Genomic DNA, 24527 nt, shown 5'->3' with positions numbered 1-24527 from the left:
AGTGAGCAAATTCCACAACATACTTTGGTTTGGTTCTTGACTCTGTTAAATGTTGTAGGCTTCACACCTGGGGGACCTGCCAGGCACAACCACCTCTGAGAATTCTAGCCACCTCCCCTCCTCATTCCCAGTCTTTTATGGTACATGAAATCCCATCAGTACCATGGAGCTTTGTGTACATCACTAGCTTCCAGCTCAACAGCACTGGCCATCAATAGATTCCAGAGATTGCCTATCTTTTATTGTAGGGGTGGAAAAACGCCAGAAACCTCCTTCCATTCAGAATCATCTATAAAGTGATCCTAGCAAATGACACCACAGGGGAATCTGCTGAAAGGGAACTTCTAGAGAATATTTTTAAAAGAGATACCCACAAGTTTAGACATTGTTGAAAATGTAATGCCTGGAGCTGCTGCAGCCATCTTATAGCCATAAACCCAATGAGTCCAGTAGTTTAGCAGAAACCAACCATGTAACTTGCCCGCTCTCTAGTATTTTTTTTTTTTGACACTACTGGGTGTTGAACTCAAGGTTTGACACTTGCTAGGCAGGCACATTACCACTTGAGCCACTCACCAGTCCTTTTTGCATTGGTTATTTTTGAGATAGGGACTCATTTCAGGACCTCAATCCTCCTATTTGTGCTTCCCCCAAGTAGCTGGGATGACAAGAATGTACCATGGTGCCCAGCCACAGGTTACAATAGGGTCTTGAGAAATTTCTGCCCTGGCTGGCCTCAAACCATGATCCTCCTCCTAATGTCTACCTCCCAAGCCACTAGGATTATAGGTGTGAGTCACCACGCCCAGCTCTAGCATCTTTTTAAAGTGCAAGTACAGATATTGCCACTATTTATATCATCATTAATGTATGTTTTATTCTTTAGTCTAAAAGCATCTTATCTGAGACATAACATTTTTCTCCTAGTGATGACTGGACTGGACCAGGAGTGGAATATGCAACCCTAGCTGAGACAGTCATATTTTGTTTCTTGAACTTGTGGAAATGGAACAGAAAGACTCCAGACAATCTGCAAAGAAGATCTATGAACTGAGAAGATGAAGAATGGCCACCTCCTACCCTGGGCAGAGTTACATTTTCCCTTTGGACAAGGAAACACATACGCAGGGGAAGAAAGGAGAAATGCCTGGCCACGTGACCACGTGACAGAGACAGGCAGTAGAGTGACTGCCTATTTCTCAGAAAATCAACTCCTGGTTCCCCACCTTTTAGGAGTCAAAAGTCTCTCTGCCCCTTGAGTTCCATGGTCTTTGCAACACATCCTACTTCCTTATTTAACCAGTTTGAGTGAGTTCTCAGTAAATTTTAACAAAAAGAGTAAGGCAAAAAATCATGTCCTGCTCTGGACTGTGGAGGCAGAGGTGAGTGAGACTTTCTCTCTGCTTTCTGCAAGCACTGATGGTTCTGTTAACAGGAGACAGTACTACAGTTGAATGACTTGCCGGGCTATGCTACAGGTCGCAGTACAGAAGTACCTTTCTTGCTCAGGTAAGTAAAGAACATGAAGAAGGTCAGGCACAATTTTCCAAAGAAGAGTGCACAGAACCTTTTTGGTTACATGAGAATCTGACTCATGAACTTATGTCTCAGCATTCCTGATTCTGTGTGTCTGGGCAGCTTGCAGGAATCTGTCTTCTATGAAACCGTCCTGGGTTTGCATGATGCCCACTGGGCTTGGAAGATGGGCAACTATTGAGATAAAGGTGATTGAGGAAAGATTAACAGGGGAAGCAACACTGAGAGAGACGTGAAGGGTGAGCATGGCCTGCCACAGGAGACCGGATAGAAAATGACTTGTAGAAAGAAAGACGCAAATTTCAAGTCACTGTGCAAATAAGAGTTGCTTATGGGTCATTCTCAGTCTCTCTAGAGACCACTTCAGTCTACAGGAAGCGTATTCCTTTCTTAATAACCTTTATTACTACTTTCACTGTAAGAAAAGGCACTTTGTTCATTACTGTTTTCATCTTTGTGATCAAACTCACACAGTTGGGATGATGAGGACAGAGGCTGTGCAATATGTTGCCTCTTGCTCTTGTCAAGCAGTCATGGCTCCTGTGATCTGCAGAGTGTCATAGGGGCTTGAGACATCTAAACTGAAATCCTATTTCTACCCTCAAGAAACTTACACCCAACTAAAGGGGAAAAAAGTGTGAGAACATGAGTGTGTGCATGTGAGAGAGACAAACTAACAATAAACAAACAATATGACTGCAGGTATAGTCAGCTGTACCTGGCAATGTGGCGGGGAGTGGTGTGCCTATGACCAGAACTGGCTGGAGCTAATCAAAGCTACCTGTGAGACCCGATCCATGACCCTGCTCTCTGAGGAGTTTCTTTGAACATTTCATGCAAGGCAGTCTATTGCAGAGAAATAAATCCCTTCATTTTCTGTTAGTCTGGGAAAGTCTTTGTCCAGGTTGGTGATTCTTTTCTTGCAATGCTTTAAATATTTCAGCCCACTCTCATCTCGTGCATGGTTTCTAAGGAGAAGTCTAGTGACATTCTTATTCCTGGCTCTTCTACAGGTGAGGTGTTTTTTCCCATCTGTCTTCTTCTTTACATTTGAACCTTTTCAGTTTGAATATGACATGGCTATGTATCTTTTCCTCTTCTTCTTCTCCTTCTTCTTCTTCCATTTATTCTTAGTGTCTGCTGAGCTTTCTGAATCTGTGGTTTGATGTCTGACATTAATCTTAGAACATTCTCAATCACTGTTGTTACAAATATTTCTTTCTTTCTTTTGCCTCTGATAGCCTCATTGCACATATGCTATACTTCTTGTAATTGTCCTATGGTTCCTGAATTTTCTGGATTTTTGTTGTTTGTTGGTTTAGTTTTTTTTTTATTTTTTCTCTTTGCTTTTAAGTTTGGGAAATTTCTATTTGTATATTTTCAAGCTTGCTAATTCTTTTCTCAGCTATATCCAGTCCAAAAATGAGTCCATGAAAGACAGTCTCCATTTCTGTAACTTTTTAAAAATTTCTAGTGTTCCATTTTGATTCCTTTTCTGTTCATTGCTTATGTTACCCATCTGTTCTTCCATGTGATCCATTTTTTCTCATGAGTGCCCTCAGTACATCAGTCACAGTGATTTTTAAATCCCCAGTCTGATAATTCCACTATCTCTGCAATGTCTGAGTTTTATTCTGATGTTTGCTCTGTTTCTTCAAACTATGATTTATTTGCTTATCAGCTAGAGGGAGTGGAATTGAGTTTTTTCCATTTTCCAGTGAGGTAGGCTCTGATAAAATACTATCCTTTAGGGCAGTCTTTTATTAAAGAAAACAGAATCCTCTAGGAGTATTTCAAAAGGTTACCCTGCACTTGCTGACTGTCCCATGTTCATCCTAAAAACCGAGTAGGGCTCCTAGAAATAACATTCACAAGCTGCAGGGGTTCCTCCAAACTCCGCCTCAGAAGCTTGATATCTCCGGTTATTCCACAATGAATCTTCCAGGATACCTAAGTGTTCTAGAAGAATCTGACTCCAGTGATGATTTCTGGTTGGTTTCTGCATGTAATAAGCCACAATTCTCTGTACTTGCCTGTCTTCAAATTTTAAGATTGTTGCATATCCTCTCACCTTGATTCTCTGACATATCTATAAAGAGTTGCTGATTTTTAATTTCCTGTGATCTGTTTCTTGTTGTGAGGACAGGAGTGCCAACTTCCAAGCACCTTACACATCAGACCAGAAAGTAGCGGTGTCTGCCCAGGACTCCGTTATTCCTCACCACTCACTCTCTGGTTCACTCTGCTCCAGGGTCTCTTTCCTGTTCATGGAACATGTTGGGCACAGCTTGACATGGGCCATCCACCCTCGCCATTCATTTTCACTGAAATATTTCAACCAGCTAATTGCATAGCTCATTTTTGCACATTGATCAGGTTTCTGTTCAAATGTCACTTCATCAGACATGTAGCTCCTGAACACTATATCAAGAATAGACATGCCTATCCCTCTGGACTCATATACCCTATTCTGTTTTTCTTCAGAGCACTCATCATTATATAACACAATTATGAATCCTAATATATTTATCTTATTTATGATCTCTCCTTATGCCCTAGCTTACATCTCTATGATGTCAGAGGCTTGGATTGTTTTGATTATCATTACAACCATAGTTCCTACATCACTTCCCAGAGGATAGTGTTTAATAAATATTTGTCAAATGAATGAATGAATGAACACATTGGTCTCCCATGGTCTATAAGACTATGAATGGCTGATGTGAAACCATAAAGGCACAGAACACCATTAATGTTGGTATGCTACACTACTTTACACTAAGTACAATAACTCAAATTAAAAATTTACAAAAACTGACCATGTCAAATGTTGAGGAAGCAGTGATGCTCCTGGAACCCAGATGAATTACAAATAGATGTATAAATTGGTTATTATTATATAACTTTGGAAAATGTTCTGGAAGCTTTTAATTTAAAAATTGTAACCTATACTTATCATATGACCAAATAATTCCACTCATAGGTATTTCCTAAGAAAAATGAAGATTGATTTCCTCATAAAGACTTATAATGAAATATTCATTGTAACCTTATTTTAATGGTCAAAACAGGGAAATTATCCTAATATCCACCAACAGGTAAGTGTGTAAACAAATGTGGTCTGTCTAAACAATGGAATGCTACTAATCAATCAAAAGAAAATGAGCTACAGCAACAGTACGCATGAATCTCAAATGTATTACACTGGGGGAAAGAAATCAGATTACCCAAAGGTGCTCTGGTATATCACCAGTTCATTTATATGGAAGTCCAGAATATACAAACTACTCTATGGTTTCACAAGAAAAGACTGGTGTCCAATAAAAATAGAGGATTGGCAAGAAGCAAGTCAATGCCCAATCAAAAAAACAATAACAGGAACTTTTGTGTCATCTTCTGTCACCCTCACCCCACCACTGCCTCATAGAAAGGAGTGCTTCTTGGAGAAAGCAGCATCATGGCCCTCTGTCCTCCACAAAATGGAAAGCACAGGACATACAGCACATGCACATTATGACTTGACTGCAGGACACTGGAGGTATTCCTCTCTGTGATGTGAAACATAGATTCTAGACCAAAAATAGCATGTCTCTCAGGCAAGGGGAGGCTGTAGTAAGCAGCAGGTGCAGCTTATGAAAATTGCATAGCTGCCTGAGGTAAAAAATTACTGAAGAGGAATACAAAAGTACCTAGGGCCCTGAGAAGAAGTTAGGGTGAGACTCTTTAAGAAATTAAGACACTTAAAAATAGCCATGTATAAAACCACATTCACTGGCCCAGGAAAGACATAAGCCAAGAAAAGACCTGGAAAGAGTCTTCATGTGGGTCTGATGAGTGAAGGTCTTCCCTTGCATGGAAGCAGTCTGTAAAGATGTGCAGAGATGACTATTTTTGAAGTGCCCAATTTCCAACAAAATATTATAAGACATACAAAGAAATAGGAAAACATGGTGTATTCAAAGAAACCAAGAGACTCTCCATAAATGTCCTGAAAAAAACACAGGCTTTGAAATTATTTGAAAAAACTTTTAAATACCTGCTTCAACTGTTGTTAAAGAGGTGAAGGAAAGCACAAATAAAAAACTAAAGGCAATCAGGAAAATACTATATGAACAAAAGCAGAATATCAACAAAGATGCTATTAATGTTTTAAAAGAATTAAACAGAAATTTCAAGCTGAAAAATATAGTAACTGAATTAAAAAATTCATTCAAGTTATTCAACAGGAAACTCAAATAGGTGGGAAAAAATAAGTGACGTGAAAAGCAGTTATTGGAAAGACAGAAGTTATAAACATGTATGTAACAAAAATCAGAGCATCTAATCATATGAAGCAAATGCTGATAGAACTGAAGGCAGAAAAAGACAGCTTCTACAATATTAGTAGGAAGCACTAATAATCCACTTTTGATAAAGGTCAGAACAGAAAAAAAATCAATGAGAAAGAATGTGAACCTCACTATAGATAAATTGGACCTAACAGACATATGCAGAACACTCTACCCAACAAAGACAATATTTTTCTCAATTACACATGGAAAAGTCTCAGAACAATCATATACTAAACCAAAATGTAAATTTAAAACAGTGAAATCATGCAGAACACTTTGCTGATCAGAAAGCAATGAAACTATAAATTCACAGCAGAAGAAAAACTGGAAAATCCACAGATATTTGGAAATTAAGTCACACACTCTTAAACAAACAATGGGTAGAGAAAAAAAATTAAGTATCTGGAGAAAATTAAAAATGAAAACACAACATACCAAAACCTGTGGGATACAATGAAAATCCTGAGGAAGGTTCATGGCTCTAAACCCATAACAGAAAAGAAAAATCCCCAAACCGGCCACCCAACTTTAAGCCTTAAGGACCTAGATAAAGAACAAACTAAACACAGAACTAATAAAAGAAAGGAATTTATACATCTATGCTTAAAGACACACAAGATAGAGACAGAAAGTCAATAGAGAAAATGAACAAAACCACAAGTTTGTTCTTTGAAAAGGATTAACAAAACTAGCCAAATATTTGGCTAGACTGCCTACGAAAAAAGAAGATTCAAATAACCCAAATAACAAAATGGAAGAAGGGACATAGCAATGTTACAATCAATTTTATAGAAACCAAAAGAATTACAAGAAGTACTATGAACAAATATAAGCCAACAAATTGGATAACTAGGGGAAATGGAAACTTCCTAGGAAGAATTCAGCCTACCAAATATAGAGAACTGAACAGATTTATAACTAGTAAAGAAATGGAAACCTAATCAAAAACCTCCCCCAAAAGAAACACCCGGGACCAGATAGCTTCACTGATGAATTCTTCTAAGTATTTATAGAAGAATTAACAACAGTCCTCTTTAAACTCTTCCTAAAAAATGAAGAGGAGGAAATTCATTCATTCTATTGGGAGCTAGCACTACCCAATAACAAAGTCAAGAAAGACACTACAAGAAAAGAAAGCTGCAGACCAACCCCTTTTATGGGGACTGATGCAAAATTCTCCATAAAACACTACTGAATTTAACAGCATATTAAAACGATTATGTGCCATGACCAAGTGATATTTATTCCTGCAATGCAAGGATGGTTAACATGAAAAGCAATCAATGTAATAAACCACATTAACAGATCAAAGGAAAGAACCAAACACAATTGATGCAGAAAAGACATTTGACTTTCATGACCAAAAAAAAAAAAAATTTATACATATAGATACACTCACATACACACACACAAGCATGAACCCCAAACTAGGAATAAAGGGAAATGACCTCAAACTAATAAAGGTTACATATGAAAATCCTACAGTTGACAATATACTTAATGATGAAAGTAAGACTGAAAGCATTCCCTCTAAGATCAGACAAAGGGAAGATGCCTGTTTCTGCCACTTCTACTCAACACAGTTTTGGATATTCTAGCCAAAACAATCAGGCAAAAAAAAGATTACAATGACATCCATATTGGAAAGGGAGAAGAGAAATTATCTGTTTATAGATGACTTTGTCTTATGTGTCGAAAACTCTCAATCTACCATAAAAACAAAACCACCTTCAGTAAGTCACAGGGTACAAAATTGATACACACAAATCAGTTGCATTTTTTACATGCTAACAATGAACAATCCAAAAAGAAAATTCAGAAAAACAAATCTTTTTTGGCTAGCATCAAAAGGAATACAACAAAGCTGGAAGTACAGCTCAATGGCACAGCACTTGCTTAGCATTTGAGGCCTTGGGGTAATTGCCCACATCATAAAATTAAATAAACAAACCAAAGGAATGACATTATTGGTAGTAAACTTATAAAGAGAGTGAAAGATTTGTACACTTCAATGAAACGTTGGGGAAAGAAATTAAAGAACAGAAAAGCAAATGAAAAGGCATTCCATGTTTATGGATTGATAGACTAAATATAGTTAAGATATAAATACTTCCCAGAGTAATCTATAGATTCAATACAATTCCTATCAAAAGTCCAGTGACTTTTTTTGCAGTAGAAAAATCTATCCTAAAATTCATATGGAATCTCAAAGGGACCACATACGGCTAAAACAATCTTGAAAAAAGAACAAAGTTGGAGGTGCCACACTTTTTGATTGAAAAACTTACTACACAGCTGCAGTAATCAAAATAGTGCTGTCCTGGCCCAAAGACATATACACCAAGGAATAGAACAGAAAACCCAGAAATAAACCTTTGCATATATGTTCAAGTGATTTTCAACAAAGGTACAAAGATCATTCAATAAAAGAGGATAATCTTCTCAACAGAGTTGGGGGAATTGGATAACCATATGGAAAAGGACAAAGTTGAACCCTTATTCCATGTATAAAAATCAACTCAACCTGATCAGACATAACATTGGAGCTAAAAGTGTAAAACTCTTAAAGAAAAGATAGGAGAAAAGCTTATGATATTGGACTTGACAGCAATTTCTCACAAACAATGAAAGGGGAAAAATCTGAAAACTTGTATACATCAAAAGACACTACCAGGCCAGACATAGTGGTACACACATGTAATCCCAGTTGCTCAGAAGGTACAGACAGGAAGATCAAATGATAGAGTGCGTGCCTAGCATGCTCGGGGCTCTGGGTTCAATCCCTAAAACTGCCAAAAACCAAAACAAACCCACTATCAATGGCAGACAGATTGGTGCGTATCTAATTCCCACACTAGGGGACGAGGCAGGAGGATCATTAGTTCAAGACCAACCTGGGCTACACAGCAAGACACTTCTCAAAAAAGAAAAGAAAAAAAAAATCCACTATTAACAAAGTGAAAAGGCAATCCACAAAATGGGAGGAAATATTTAGAAATATTTGCAAATATCAGTCATATGTCTGATAAAAGGTTTACTATCTAGAATAGATGAAAACTACAACTCAGCAACAAAGAAAAATCTCAATTAGAAAACAGCCTGTCAACTTGGATAGGCATTTCTCCAAAGAAGATATAGAAATGGTGAGTGAGCACACCAACATTACTTCTCATCAAAACCACAGTGCAATACAATTATATCCATTAAACCTGCTATCATAAAAACTGATAAGTAAAAAAAGAAAATAACAAGTGTTGAATAATTGGATCCCTTGTGCACAGCTGATGGGAATTCAAAGTCGTACAACCACTGTGGAAAACAGTATAGTTCTTCAAATAATTAAACAGAAAATTACCATATGATCCAAAAATTCCAGTTAAATTAGCCACTCAACTAGTAAAAACCCTTGGTCCTTCCTATTACTGCGTATACTCTCTCGTCAACAAAATTAGAGATAAGGGCAAAATAGTTTCTGCCCGGTAGCAAGGGGTTGGGGGAGTAAGAGAGGGGTCAGGAGGGTAAGGGAGGGGGCGGGGGGAAGGTGAGAGAAATGACCCAAACATTGTATGCACAAATGAATAAAATAAAATTTAAAAAAATTAACCAGTCACAAAAGGACAAATATGTGGTTTCACTTGTCTGAGGTACCAAGTGTAGTCAAAAGCATATAGAAAGAAAGTAGAATGGTGGTTGTGGGCGGCTGGGTGGGGCAGGAAGAATGGTGGGTTATGATTTAATGGATACAGAGTTTCGGGTTGGCAAGATGGAGGAAGTTCTTTAGGGGGCTGTGAATGTGCTTAATGCTAATGAAATGTACACTTAAGTTGGTTAAAACAATAAACTTTATGTAATGTATATTTTACAGCAATAAAAAAGGAGGAGTAGAGAGACTTTTGGGAGTGATAAAAATGCCCTGTGCCTGGTATAGTGTAGTTACACAGGTGAATACCTGTGTTCAAATTTATTGACATGAACACTTAATATGGGTATATTTTATTTAAAGCAAATTTGTTTCTTTCCTCCATTTTTCTCCCTCTCAGTTCATTCCTCCATATTTCCTGATCTGTGGATTCTGTATTCTGTTGTCTATATGAGAATGTTTACAGAAGACAGCAGAGAAATAATTCAACTTTAAAATGTCCACACTGGGGCTGGGGGTGTAGTTCAAGTGATGGAGCACTTGCCTAACGAGGATAAGGTCCTGAGTTCAAGCCCCAGAACCACAGTTAATTAATTAACTAATTAAAATGTCCACACTGTCTACAGTGATGCTTGGCATATAATGAGCACTAAATAAATGCTGCTTATTTAAACTGTGAATTCAGTACTGTCTGCTCTCCATATCCTAGGCTTCTGCATCCTCAAATTGAAAACATCACAGATCAAAATCACTTGGGAAAAAATTGCAGATATACTGAACATAAATATACACATACCCTTTTTTTTCCTGACACCATTGCCTAAGCAACAAAGTATAAGAATCATTCATGTAGCATTTGTGCTGTATTAATTATTCTAAGTAATCCAGAGATGATTTAACATGCAGTGGATGATATGCATAGGTTATATCAAATTCTGGGCTATTTTATATAAGTGACTTGAGCATCCACAGACTTTGGTGTCTGCATGGGTCCTGGGACCAATCTCCCACAGATGCTGAGAACTGATTGTACCTCATATTTAAATTTTTCAAATAGCTGCTGCTTATTATGAGCTTGTAACAATACCAGATTTTATGTTCTTTATAAACTCAAGGCCATTTTCTCCTTCCCAATAACCCAGTGAAATGGCTAAACAGTCCCTGGGTTTTTTTTTGTTGTTGTTTTTTTTTTAAATCAGGAAATTGAAGCTTAGAGAAATTGAGTCACTTGTCCAAGCTCATACAGCCATTACTTAACTAGCAGAGTTGGGATTTGAATGAGCCTTTTCAACTACAGAGTTGATGTTCTTAACCTCTTGAGAGAGGTTATACTTTATCTTACATTTCACTAAGAACCCATTGACTTGCCAATTGTAAGACAGAGTGTATAATCAAGAGTATTCTATAAGCAGTTTCCACTGCACAGGTGCAGCGTGCCCGTTGCCGAGACACATCCAGGGCCATCACCGAGGGCGCTTACTACAGAGCAGCTGCATTTCAGATGGCCAAGGGAATGGGTCTATGAACCCCTTCATCCCAGATGCCCTCTGGAATGTTAAGACATTATTCACATTGGCTTTTCCATCCCCTAAAGTTTACAGACAGACTTCTAGAACATGCCAGCCTGGTAACAGGAAGGAAGCAGACACACCTTCCTCATCACTGCTCAGAAACTCCTGCGGTGGCTTTAAGAATATTGTTGAAATTCACAGATACTGCAATTGTAACAAGGAGGAGGAGACAGGACAAGTTAAATACCAAGTATCTAGGGAGAGATCATTATCTCAACTAGAATTCAAATGCCAGAAACTCTGGTTGTAATTTCAATGACTTCACAATTCAAAATAGGTGAGACTATCTTCATTAGGAAGAGTAGGCATGCATGGCTGTCAGATCCTGTGTGCATGTGTGTGCACAGTGTGCCTGTGTGAAAGGGGAGAAACAGAAAGACACAAAGAAAGGACAAGCATTCACATTTTTTAACAACTTAGCAGCCTGCTATGTGTGAGGTATTGTGTTGGACACTTGGAACACAGAGATGAGTAGAGTGTCCATGCATTTTACAAAGGGCATATAAGAAAAGCAATGGAAATGATGATGGGAAGAGGGGTATTTTCAGAGACAGCTTAAAAAGCACAGGAAAGCACAAATATGAGTACTATAATTTTCTGTGCTTACGCAGAGTGCCTTATAGCCCATATCTCAGAGTGAGCGTGGCCACTCTAATAAAACACCTGACTGATTAGATTCCCTGTGTACGTGACAGTAACTCCTTTTATTCACCTGGGAAGCTCCAAACAGTTAGTCAGTGAACCAGTAGCCCTATGTCAGGATAGCATCAATGGGTGGTTAGTGTAGACGAGTAACTAACATAGCAAGCCATAAATGTGAGAATAAACTGCCCAACTGCAGAGGGTACAGGCAGACAGGCAAGCATGCCTTGACCTAGACCCTTGGTGTGGCAACCTGCACAAAGAACACTTGAGTGACCAGGCAAAAAGTATGCCCCAGAAAGTCCTGGGAGGAGGCTGGGAAGATTGGGGTCCAGGGAAGCCTGGTCCATCAGAGAAGAAGTCCTGGCAGAACAAGGCAAAGTGTCTGACGACCAGGGCCAGAAGTGGGTCCTACATAGATGAGTAAGTCAGGGACTCATGGTAAGACAGAGGTTTACAGCAGTGGGGCAGGTGATAAAAGAGGTTCAGAAAGAGCTAGAGCCTAGCAGCTAGCAAGAGCTTCGTCTCTGCATTGCTCCTGCCCTTGCTGGTGGCCACGTGGCCTGTAAAGTCAGGAAGGAGACACTCATACACTGGGAACTTGACAGATGGGGCAGCATAGCTGGCCATTTGTGTTTCTCCTTTTCTCTGCCTTTAAATACTCAGTAATTCCACTTTAGGCTCCTTTCTCCCCTTATACTTTTTCTTCTTTCTTAGTTCCTATCTTTCTCTTCCTTAACCTCTGAGCAGATACCTCCAGAAAACCTCTCCTACTCTCTCCTCTCATGTGACTTTCCATTTTTGTCTTTCATTTCCTTTTTGTTAGTATCTATAAACTATCCTCTCACCAAATGTGTGATGATAAATGTATATGTGGATATATTACAAGGAAAACTGTGCATCTTAAAATCAAATTTGTCTCAACAAAACAATACTACCAACTCCCAAAACTTTTGAAAGTATTCAGAAATATCTTTGAGAAAATGTTTCCATATTATCTTACTCTAATTACACCTACTTTTCTTCAGCATTGGCACTCAAAATAAATAGAAAATTACCGTATTCATGTTTTATTCTTTGGTGTAATTACTCCTACAACATTATTTTACATTATTCTTCGCTGCTAGAATGTAAAGTTTTGAGTAACTGTGAGTTAAATTATCTTTCTGGCTAGAAAACTTAACAACCACTTATAACATTCTTTGTTCATACTATGCAATGGAAACTTGGCTAATCGAAACACCATAAATTTTCAGACCCACTGAAAATGTTTAATATTTGAAATCAACTTTTAAAAACTTTATTGATCAGCACTTTTATGGGAAGCCAGGTCAAGTCCTTCAGCATCTCTTTGATTTAAGCAGAATGTATCATTCCAGGGAAGAGGAGGCTAAAACGGGTCACATGATTTTCTCGAGGGTATGAATCAGCAGCAAGGTGAGTAGAGATCCCCTGGCCATGTTCACAGCTTTAACAGTTTAAACTAAAACTTGAATATAAAGATGGGGCAGGAAAATACCATATATTTTAGGGCCTAAAGAAATTACTTTTCTTCGGTCTATGCTTTGGGATCACTCATGTCCTCGCAGTTCTCATTGGTGGGTTTTTGCCAATGGATAGCCTTCTTATGTCTTAGCTTGTACATCCTCTGTGGTACTGTATATGCTGTGGGAGGTCACGTAACCAGATAGAGCATTAGGGCAGGGTCTAAGCCAAGAGCACAAATGCTCCCTGTGACAGTACATTGACCCTTATGTGCCATCATTTTGCACAGGGTTGAACACACATCATTTCCAGCTGCAGCAGGTACAGCAGCATGTACTTGAATGCAGGTGAGGCATTAAGCACCAGGCAGTACAGAAGACCCTCCAGGTAGACAGCAAACAGGTAAGACCCCCAGGTTAAGCATAGATCTCTTGGTCTTCGGTCCAAGAGAACACTTCTGTCTGTTCAGCTTACAGCACATGGACACCATCTCTGGTCTTTGACTCTGAGAGGGAAAGGCACACTCTAAAATTAGAAGCAGAGAGGCTTTCTAGTAACAAATCCAGATTGTGTCACCTAATAACCATGTGACCAAAAGCAAGTGACTTAACTTTTCTGAAAATCAATTTCCTAGGCACTATAATATTGTGAAAATCACATGAAATGACAGGTAATTGATGTAGCATCAGACACACAGTAAATCACAGAAACGGAGGGATTCGTTTGTTTTAAAAAGGCATCCTCTCCCAAGGCCTTTGCAAATTTTACTAAAGGGGCCATGGTATTACCCTGTAGGGAGAGTAATGCCAAGCTCAAAGTCTTCCTTTCTCTAACGTTCTCCATCAGAAAAATGGTGTCCAGATCTAGGCAGGGCAAGGGCTAAGCAGCCTAGCTATGGCAGCTTCAATTTTCACTCCAAAAATAAAAACCCACACCAGGATATAGGCAACACCAAGTAAGTGCTATTAGGAGATGGAGGGGTCTGCAAATGGATCAAAATTAAAAGAACCAGTCTCTCCCCCAACCTCCACTGCATGCAAACTGTAGCTCCAGTCTCACTAAATATAACACCAGCAAGAGCATGTTCCCACAGGCAAACAATAGACAAACAAATCTGAATAATCTGGGCTGTCTTGTCAGGGGGTTTTTTTTGGGTTTTTTTTTAACAAAAAAAAAATAAAACATCAAGAAATTGTAATACTTCATTTCTAACATAATAGGCAATGCAAATTTCTAGAGATATCTTGGACTAATTCCCTCTTCTTATTTCCTGACTGTGATGACTGCTTCCTGTTAATAAGTAATTTAAGAAGTCCTCCCCTGGGAAGGTCAAATAGGACCTGCTTGGCTCATGCCCCGCCTCCCCATCTCACTACCAGATCCCATCAGATCTGTAGCACTCTTGGCTCCCTCACAGCCAGCGGCAGGGTAAGCACAGTAAGGCCAAGGGCACAGTGCTTTTCTAGAAGGTAGACAGAAGGGAAATGGGAAGACAGAACTAAACTGAACCCAAGGGACAAATGTACTAAAAAAAAGGCCAGATAATTAACCAAAGCACTTAGATAAGAGCTGCTGTGTTTTCTAGAATGGCTCAGGAAGTCATAGGCCTAGATCCTTCATGCTTTACATCTTCTCCCATCCCTTCATTTGGAGTGTGGGAATGTGGCACGTGTGTTGGGGGAGGAAGATATAACTCTACCAATCAGAGATGTTAGAGGGTCAAATGCTCAAGCCAGACCTACTCTTCCAGGGAGAACCCTGCAGCTGTGGCCCAACCCAGGATGTGTCGCTGCCTCAGGCAGGACCACTGGTCTCCTTGCTCTGTGCATCTCCTTGCATTTATGGCAAGGAATCCCTGCAGAGCTATGAGAATGTTCCCTTCCTAACATGCTGCTCTACCTCTTCCAACCTCTGCTACCTGCCTGTGGAAGAGTTCTGCATAGCTTCAGATCTTATTGCAGCTAGTGGTAGATTCAGCCATCCCCTCTAGCAAGTGATCTGATCCTGATTCCTGCAGAACTCCAAAGTCCCTGAGTGCTGGGCCTAAACATCCCAGCATCATACTCGACAGAAAATAGAATAGTTCAGACACAAGCACCTCATTGCTGTAGAGGTAATGATACTTTAGAAGAGCTTGGGTAGCATTAAGATGGATTAAAGCATTCAATCATACTTATTTTTTTAATCCTTGGTGCCCACTACCTTATCTGTAATGCAACACCTAAGACAAGAACTCCAACATCTCACAGTCTACAAGTACCACACAGGAAGACACCATGGGTCTCACAGGGTGTCCGTGAGAACAGAGGTCTGCAGCAAGAGTTATTGGAATTCAGATGAGGGTAATTTTGAACCAGGAACAGAAAGTAGGAAGCTGAGTGGAAATGGGAGAGACTCATACATTTTAAAGGTGTGTATTTGTGTGTGTGTGGAGGGGGAGAGAATAAATGAAACTGGAAAAAAAAGTGAGAATGTCACCAAATGGTATTGAAGCATTCCACTTGGCCCAGTAGCAGCTAGCACATACAGTCAACCCTTTATACTTGTGGATTCCACATCCATGGAATCAACTAATCTCAGATTAAATAAACTGAAAAAAAAGTTTGTTAATTGCATCTGTACTAAACATATATGAAACTTTTTTCTTTTCATTATTTCATATGCAATACAGTATAGCAACTGTTTGCATGCATTTACATTGTCTTAGGCATTGTAAGTAACCTAGAGATGACTTGAAGTATATGGAAGTTGGATGTAGGCTTTGTGCAAATAGTACTCCATTTTATAGAAGGAAATTGAACATCCCCGGATTTTGGTTTTGCACAAGGTTCCTGAAACCAATCCCCATGGACACCAATGGATGACTGTTTATCTTGCTTTAAAGTTAACAGAACAACATCAGATATTTTATCTCACCTGATATCACAGGCAGGGCAAAAACTGTTCCCATGTGTACACAACTGAACTGAAGCACTCAAGGTCATGTAGGTAGTGGGCGTCAAACTGAAGTATCCACATTCTGCTATACTACCCAGAATGGAGGAGACACCTCCATGGGAGGGAGGAACGCTGAGATGACAGACTTGCTTGGATGTTCTAGAATAGAACGCCCATTCAAGCAGTGGTTCTCAGTGCTGATTCCACGTTAGAAATTCTGAAAGCTTGAAATGCCCGCATTTATGCCCATCTCCAGAGATGTTGATTTCCTTGGTCTTTGAGCCTGGCATTAGGGTTTTTCCATTTTTCTGTTTGGTGCTAGATATCGAAGCCAGGGCCTTGTACATGCTAAGCCTGCATTCTATCACTGAGCTGCACACCTACCCCAAGTGGAAATTTTAAAAAAGCATCAAGCTTGGGTTAGTGTCCTCACCTATGTAAGAGGTCCCTCTGGGACCATACCTATTTCCGAGTCCTTTATGTCCTATCTTCCCAGACCAAGAGCACCAAGTCTGCACTTATACAGTCCTAATTCAGATTTGGCACTTTGAACACTGAGGCACAAAAATTATGCACGTGTTTTGAGTGAACTCGTAGCGACTCTGAATTCCCAAATTCGCACAAGAGGACAAGCTGGAATGGTGAATGCACAACACCAGAGCATTGTCCTCGAGAGTCCTACTGCCCTGTTGCTTTGGCAAAATTCTACTGCTCAGATTTTGCCTTGGCAGTAGTTAAGCCTCACACACTTGGTTCTGAATGGATTAGCTCAGGACTTGAAAATGCCAGGACAGTTTAGAAAAGAGCCATTAAGCATAATCCCAGATCAGTAAGCCTGGATCAGCAAAATGATTATCCTGCCATTGAAAAACAGTAAAATAAAAATCAAACAACAACAAAACAAACCACTGTGCTGATGGGAACTTTTCCCACCGAATAAAACAGTTACAGCGTGAACCATGACCAGCATTGCATGGTATCCCACAAAATGTCCATGTGTAAAGACGAAGTGGCCCCAGAAAAGAACCAAAGCAAATTTAAAGGTGACTGAGGCCAGTGACAAAGATACAACTGGCAGACATCTGTGCCATGGAGATGGCTTAATAGACAGCAGCTGATCATGCCTAGTGTCCTGATGGAGACACTGACTCAGACACAAGACTCCTAGAGACTTGTCACATCTAATCTAACTGAAAGGCACAGAACATTTTTAACCCAACAGCACATAATTGTAATGAAATGATTCTGGCCAAGAGGGCCCATTTGTAATAATGAATTCAAATCAGATTCATAGAAGCTATAATTCAACCATAGTGAATAGCACCTTCATTTTCCATATCATCTCTCTTTCAAAAAGGCAAAGTAACTCAATATTCAAATAATTATTTTTACTTTTCAAGTGGCCCTATGAAGTAGTTATAGGGAAGATAATATTGCTTCATTTATACAAAATGAGTTTTCACCCCCATCTAAAGCTGAAGTGGCATCTTTGGCTCATTCTTTCCTAATGTCCCTCAATGCAAAGACCTATCACAACACAACTGATACCTACATAAAGGAAGTCATGCTTCTCTAAGCTGTGCAAGTTTTCACTGGAAGTTTTGAAGGTGGACCCAGGTTTCTCAGTTTCTTTGCTTTCCCTACTTAGATCTCTGCTCCTTGTCTGAATTCATTCAACATCTGGGGTAGGCACTTTTAAGAAGGATTTCCGTGGCTGATTTTGATGCACTCAAATCATTTGATGCATTTGGAACACTAAATTCCCAAGCAAGGAATTCCCAATGAACACCACTTCTAAGGAGACCTAAGAGTGACTATATATAATCGTTATAAGGTTGTGGATATAGTTCAGTGGTAAACCATTTGCTCAACATGCGTGAGGCACTGGGTTTGATCCCTAGTACCACACAAATAAATGGGTAAATGTATAATATTTTAAAAGCAAAAGACAACACCAAATAAAACATCATACATTTATCCAAGGTCAAAGCCACGAGTTTCCAGCAACTAAAAACATGGACTCACCCTCAGAGTACTGACAAGCAAGTTTTTCCTTAAGATTGGAAAACAGCTGCTAGTTGATAAAGCAAAGGTTTGTGAACACTAAAAGCAGGAAGACTGAGACCCATAGAAATTCACAGGAGTTCATTTTTTAAAATTTTGTTTTGTTTTGCAGTACTGGAATTTGAACTCAGGGCCTTACACTTGCTAGCCAAGAGGTCTACCACTGGAGTCACTCTGTCAGTCCTTTTTTGTGTTGGAAATTTTTGAGATAGGGTCTCGTGAATATTTGCCTGGTGATCCTTCAGATCTCTGCCTCCTGAATTGCTAGGATTACAGGTGTGAGCCACTGGTGCCTCGCTGTTCATGTTCTTTTAAGGAACATTGTGAAAGTAGTGAATTAAAAACTTCTAAAGGAGTAATATGAATTAAGTGATGAAGGGAAGATGACAATGAATAACAGGAAAAGAGTGTCACATGGAGACATTAAAAAAAAAAAAAGGAAGAAAGTAATGAAGAAGCCACGTGTGGTGGCCATAACTGTAATCCCAGCTAAATGGGACATTAGAGATTCCAGGCCAGCCTGGTCAAAAAGCCAAAGTCAGGCATGGTGGTACACTTCTGCAATTCCAGCTATGTAGGAGGCACAGGTAGGAGGATTATGATCCAAGGCCAGCCCCTAGGCAAAACTACTTTTCTCTATCTGGAAAATAACTAAAGCAAAAAGGGCTGGGGGTGTGGCTCAAGTGGTAGAGCACTAGCCTAGCAAGTGCAAAGTCCTGAGTTCAAACCCCAGTAGAGCCACAAAAAACAAATAAAAAGCAATAAAAAGAAGACTATACAAGGTAAAATTTAGAGGAGATTAAGATGTGGACAATGTGCTGGACTTTTCTGCTCCAGGGGTAAAGGACAAGAGAGGCAAAACCAACCAACAATAGGGTATATGCTTACTTTTAAAACCCACAGCCTGTAATCAATCAGGTAACAGATTCCAGTTACACTTGAACATGTAAGTAATTGTTTTTTTCCACAAAGCATGAAAAGAAACTACTCAGCTTTTCCTTTTTTAAAAAAAATTCTCATTCCCATTACCGAGCCCAGCTGCTAAACATTACAATTGAAGACATGAAAACAGGCCAGCAGCTAACAAAAAATGGCACATCAAAGCTGGCCCTCTCCTGGTAGAATTGTACCACTGCATCCCAGGAAGCAGAAAATGCAAGCTCTTAAGAGCCTGGTATGAGTCTGAAGGGCAGGAAGAGGAAGAAGGATTTTGGAAAGTTCAGCACTCAGCTCCTACTTATTTGCAGGATGTCATCACCTCCTGGGAAGATGAGAAGATAAAGAAGTGTGTGGCAGTGTTCAGCCAATTCCTTGGTTCACATATCAATTCATTGTGGCTGTCTGCTTCTGTCTTTGAGCCAACTGGTCCAGGGCAAACGTGCATCCCATCAGTCATTTCTCAAGAAGCCAACTCAGTACCCTTCCTTAAAGCATGAAATAGGGACAGGCTTTGGGTGCCTACAGAGCAAAAGGACTTGTCCCTCATCCTGTGTGTTTGGGAGAGGTAGCGTCTGTCCTTTTTTCTCTATGCTCCTTGGGCCTTCAAACACCATCAAGCAAGGCTCTGGGATCTGTTCTCTAGCTCAAATGAAGACTTAGCTAAAAATCATCGAAATTAGCAAAAATCCAAACTTAATCCTTAGGCTTAGGAAAAGAGTATCAGGGTCTCAGAGGTGTTCCTTTCTTTCCCCAGGGAGTGACCTATCTCCATGCAGGGAAGGTTCCACCAGGAACCAGGGGAAAAGCAGGAAGGAAACCCCACCCTTGTTCTCTCCTTGCAGAAGCCAGGCATTGGCTGCAGAATCTGGGTCACAATGTTTTATTTTCACCATAACCATCAAAGTCATACGCAGGGCAAATGCATTCACCCTGTGTACATTGTGAGACATAGTTAAGCTGGGACGTCCCTGAATCTGTCTCCTAGGACCAGAACTGCCTCATTAAAGGGATAAAAGATGATATCTGCTGAGCTGGTGGAAAGTGGTGGCTGCATTTTTATTAAAGTCTCTGCTGCAGCGGGCCCAGTCCCCAAAGGTTCATATTCCAAGAATCTCCGCCTCTCCGCCTGAAGCATGTAAGTGATTCTCTGTAACTCATTAAGCCAAAACAAAAAGCTTCCTATTGTGCTTCACACGCAGGAGTGATGTTGGTGCATAAAAGCTACATGTCTCCTCTCCTTGGCCCCAGCCTCCAAAAATAAAACAGCCCTCACTGTTCACAAGAGGGGCCTCAGGCACAGCACGCAGGGTTGGCATAAGTGGCTCCTTCTTAGCAGAGTCCTAAGAGGCCACGGACTGGCACTGGTAATTTCAGAGACCTCTGACAGAGGCTAGCCTGTCCACCTTGAGGACATCTCTCCTGGCTTTGGAGGCAGATCCAAAGGTTAAGCCTGGTGTTTACACACTACCAGTGCCCCCAAGCTGTCATCTTGGTGCCCATGCACAGGTGAATCTAGCAACACCAGGGCCCCATAGACACATGGAGTCCCAAGTGCAGAGTTCCCTGCTCACTGGTTACATCACAACCAAACAAGTCAGACCAAATGACAACTCTGTGTAGACAACCACATGACGCCAGTGGCTTCCTCTTGGGCCCGCAAAAGACCCTCTCACAAGCTCCAACACCACTAGCATGCCTTCTGCTCTCTCCCCCTCACCCCACATGCGAGGGGCTCAGGCCCCAGCTGTAGCAAAGCTCCCTACCTGAGGGTGGCGCTCTCCCCTTGCCGGACCGTCACGTTGTCCATAGCTTTGGGGAAGGTGGCATCTCCGCTGCGCACGGGCACTCCTGTGGGTACAAGGAACAGCAGCCTGAGAGACACGACCACGAGGCACTTCCAGGGCAGGAACAGGTACCCACAGACCCCCATCCTCGACAGCCACAACTTCCCAGAACTCCAGCAGCGGCAAGGTGCTGGTCCCCTGTCCCGCACGACAGCCGGCAGTGGTGCTGGGAGAAAGGAAAGAGACTGAGCCCGGCAGGAGCAGAAAGGGGGGAAGAAGGAGACGCCGGGTCCAGGCTCTCCGGAGTCCCTGCCTCAGCTTTCCAGCCCAGCAGAACCAGATGCCCCCTCCTGCGTCCAAAAAGAGCTTTCCCCCCTCTCCCCTGGGGAGGGGGAGACAGCCGGGAGGGAGAAGAGAAGGAAGGTGCAGGAATGAAGGTCACAGATGGCGCGTTCTCTGCCTCTCTTCAAGACGCTACTTTAACATTCAGTTGGGCACGTTCTGCAGAGGTCTGGCATCAAAAGTTTATAACCCAAAGAAGAAGCAAGTGTCTCTGACATAAAGGAGCTGTCATAAAGGCTCCTGCTTCAAGGAGAGGAGAAAATGTTTTATTAGCTCACACATATGTACGGGTAGATTTATAAACCCGCCCCAAGTCTCGCATCTGACCCCAAAGGCGATAAAAAGTTCCAAGCGGGGACCCGCAGCTGGCGCAGCCCGGTCCTCCAGTAGGCGATGTCCTCCCGCAGTCCGGTGGGCGACTGGCGGCCAGCCCGGCCCGCGCGCGCCAGCCGCGGAGCGCCGCCCGGCGCAGGCTCGGGGCGCACGGGGAGCTGGGCGGACAGCGGCCCCCGCCTCCTCCGGGGACGCGGCACGGGACGCGGGGACGCGCGGACGCCAAGCTCAGCGGCCGCCCCCGGCCTCCGCGCCGCCTTCCTCCCACGAGCTGCCCCGACGCGCGCGGGCCCCGACCGCCGGGGTTGTCATGGCAGCAGCTCCATCTCTGACCGCCACTTTCTCCCCGTGCAGACTCCGAGCGGGCGGGGGGCGCGGACTGCACGCTCATCCCGGCGGGTGCGGGGCGCGGGGCGCTGGCGCCCACCTTAACCCCCGCCGCGCCGGGCCCGCTGAGCCCCTCAAGGCTGGGGATCCCTGCGGGGGTGAAGCCAGCACTTCACCCCACTCCAGTCTCCCAGAGAAAAATGTTGCTGCGCCCCTCTCAGTGGCTCCCATGGTATTAGGGTGGGGGTGGGGAGAGGGAGGGGGAGGGCGGAAAAGGGAGTTCAGAGAAAGCAGCAAATTGAAAAGTGACACTGGCACCTTCCCTCCCCGATGCCCTGCAGAAGTTGCCAAACCCCGCCCTGGAGAACTGAACTACATTTCCCACTCCAGGTGACTGCACCTGTTCAGGTGCCAATGGCTCTGCACCTAGCCAAGGTTCATCCTATGACAGAGTTTTCTACAGACCTATGCAGAAAGATGGAATAAGCGTCCCGCTGGGATGAGCTAACCTAAAAACACTTAGGTCCCTCCACTCCATGTCTCTCTCCTGAGCTGACAACTCTGAATTTCTTCTTACAATAAAACACGCAAAATAGTTCCCATTATACATGCATCTTATTGTAGTAAAAAGCGAGAGCTAGGAAAATCACATTGAGATCCTAACAAGTAGTAGAATTGGTCTTCATAAAATCCATCTATGGCTTTATGGTCATAGGAAGGGGCACCATCATAGCAGTGGAAGGGAACTTGGTGATATGGTGTTCTTAGAGCCCAAGATCTCCAATTCTCTGGGTTCATATGCGTTTCTTTCAGCTCTAAACCTAAGAGCTCCGGCTTTCCTTGGGTCTGTCATTATTCTTTTTCCTGCTCCTCCTGGCAGAAGCCTCCCCTCACTGCGTGGCTCTCACTCTTATATCCTAATTTAATGGTTGCTATGTGCATCTGCTCTACTGTATTTTTTCTCAAAGCCTTTTGTTAAATTAGACTGGGCTCTGCACAATTGACAAAATGAAATGTGATTCAAAAATAAGCATTAAGCTCTTAGCATTTATTACTTTAGTTGCTGCAAGATACAAAGTCATACTACTTGCTTTCAGTTCTGAGGGACTGAGCACAAATACTGCCCCAGTCCCCCTTGTAAAGTGGTTAGCTCACATGTATCTTTAGGTTTAAGATTTTTAATTAGAACATCTTATTTCAGAAAAAGAGACTACTTACCACTAGTCATATCAGCTATACAGAAAACTTTCCAGAGAGCAAATATAACTGAGATAGGACTGAGAGACAAGACTCACCTGTGAGCTCCTGGGCTACAAGTGGAGGCAGTAATGATGCAAAGAGGACAGGAGAGGTTGAGGGCTCTGATTGCAGCCCCTCTACATATTTGGAATCACCCACCAGTTTTAGTGGCACATATCTTTCCTCTAGTCTTGAGAGTACCTGGGTTTTCCATATGCCTCTTGTACATAATCCTCATGACTCTGTGTTGCTCTGGTCCAGTATCAACTAGCTGGAAAGGCTCTTTCACTGCAGTAACCTGTGTAAAGCTGAGAATGTAAGGCTGAGCTTAGGATTTCTTCAGCTGCAGAATTTGTGTCTTGAACATGGGTAGGGGTGGCAATGGAGTCTGGTCAAATGGCACCACAAGTCATTCAGTCCCTGACACTCAGTTGTGCGGCATCAGATTTACTCACACCTGTTGGTCCAGTTACTTCTCAGGAGATGAACCAGCTCATAAAAGGTGGCTCAAGATAGGAAGAGTTATTGGAGAATTAAAGCTAAGAGGAAAGAGTGTGAGAGTCCAGATACGAAAGATAGTGAAGAAGAGAGGCAGAGATGGGCCAGGGTGGGGCATAAACTTTCTTAATAGTATATAAGAATCCCTCTTATAAAGGAATAAACCAAGGATCTCATTTTTTACCAAGCTAGCTCCTCCCACCTGGAGACCTAAAGAACAGAGCCTGTGTGGATTCTCTCCTGTTACATGGCTCCTGGTTCCGCATCTTTGAGTGAATAAATACTAAATTCAAGTACTAGTGAATCAGGAAAATGACTAGAAAGATCTGAATTAATCAATACCAGTCTACAGTTTTGAGGGGAAGATTTCATTCATCTGTAAGCCATTCTTACGGGCTGGGATGTCTACTTATGGAATACAAAGCTAAAACCAAATTGAAATTAGAAGAAGAAAAAGGCAAGGTTCACAGTGAACAGGATTAAATAATGTATGCAATTGTCTAAGAAATGCTTTTACTAAGTACCATGATAAAATGACTCCTAGTTAAACCTTCTTGGGCATATGAAGACAAATTTGCATAAGACTAAGAGTATTGACTCTGAAGCTGGACTTACTGACTCCTCAACCTTTCTAGCTGCAGGACTGGTGTCAACTAACACCTATTTCATCTACCTTATAGGGTTTGGAAGTGTCTCTAAATGTACCCAGAATTGTGTTTTAATCAGAGATGAGGTGACAGACACACTGAAGACTGCCTTGAAAGAAGAATTTATTACTTATAGCTCCCAAGAAGAGCAGACACACCACCCCAGGCTTGAAAGGTCACATGGGCCAGAAAAGTGAGAAGTATGGCAGGAA

At 41.7% G+C, this 24527-nt stretch overlaps 1 protein-coding gene across 7 annotated transcripts in view; it reads right to left on the bottom strand.

Moving 5' to 3' along the window:
* Positions 1-24527, bottom strand: part of Opcml (opioid binding protein/cell adhesion molecule like) — a 1098377-nt gene that overhangs the window by 470213 nt on the left and 603637 nt on the right. For 3 of the 7 annotated variants that reach the window (XM_074066316.1, XM_074066318.1, XM_074066320.1), the window contains exon 2: positions 20909-20993. In XM_074066316.1, coding sequence (XP_073922417.1) covers positions 20909-20993 — 85 coding nt within the window. The other 4 variants (XM_074066315.1, XM_074066317.1, XM_074066321.1 and 1 more) reach the window with 3 other exon arrangements.

Source organism: Castor canadensis, chromosome 2 (genome assembly GCF_047511655.1).
Source record: "Castor canadensis chromosome 2, mCasCan1.hap1v2, whole genome shotgun sequence".
Lineage (NCBI taxonomy): Eukaryota > Metazoa > Chordata > Mammalia > Rodentia > Castoridae > Castor > Castor canadensis.
Note: the sequence above shows the minus strand (reverse complement) of the source record. Positions and strands in the feature narration are given on the sequence as shown.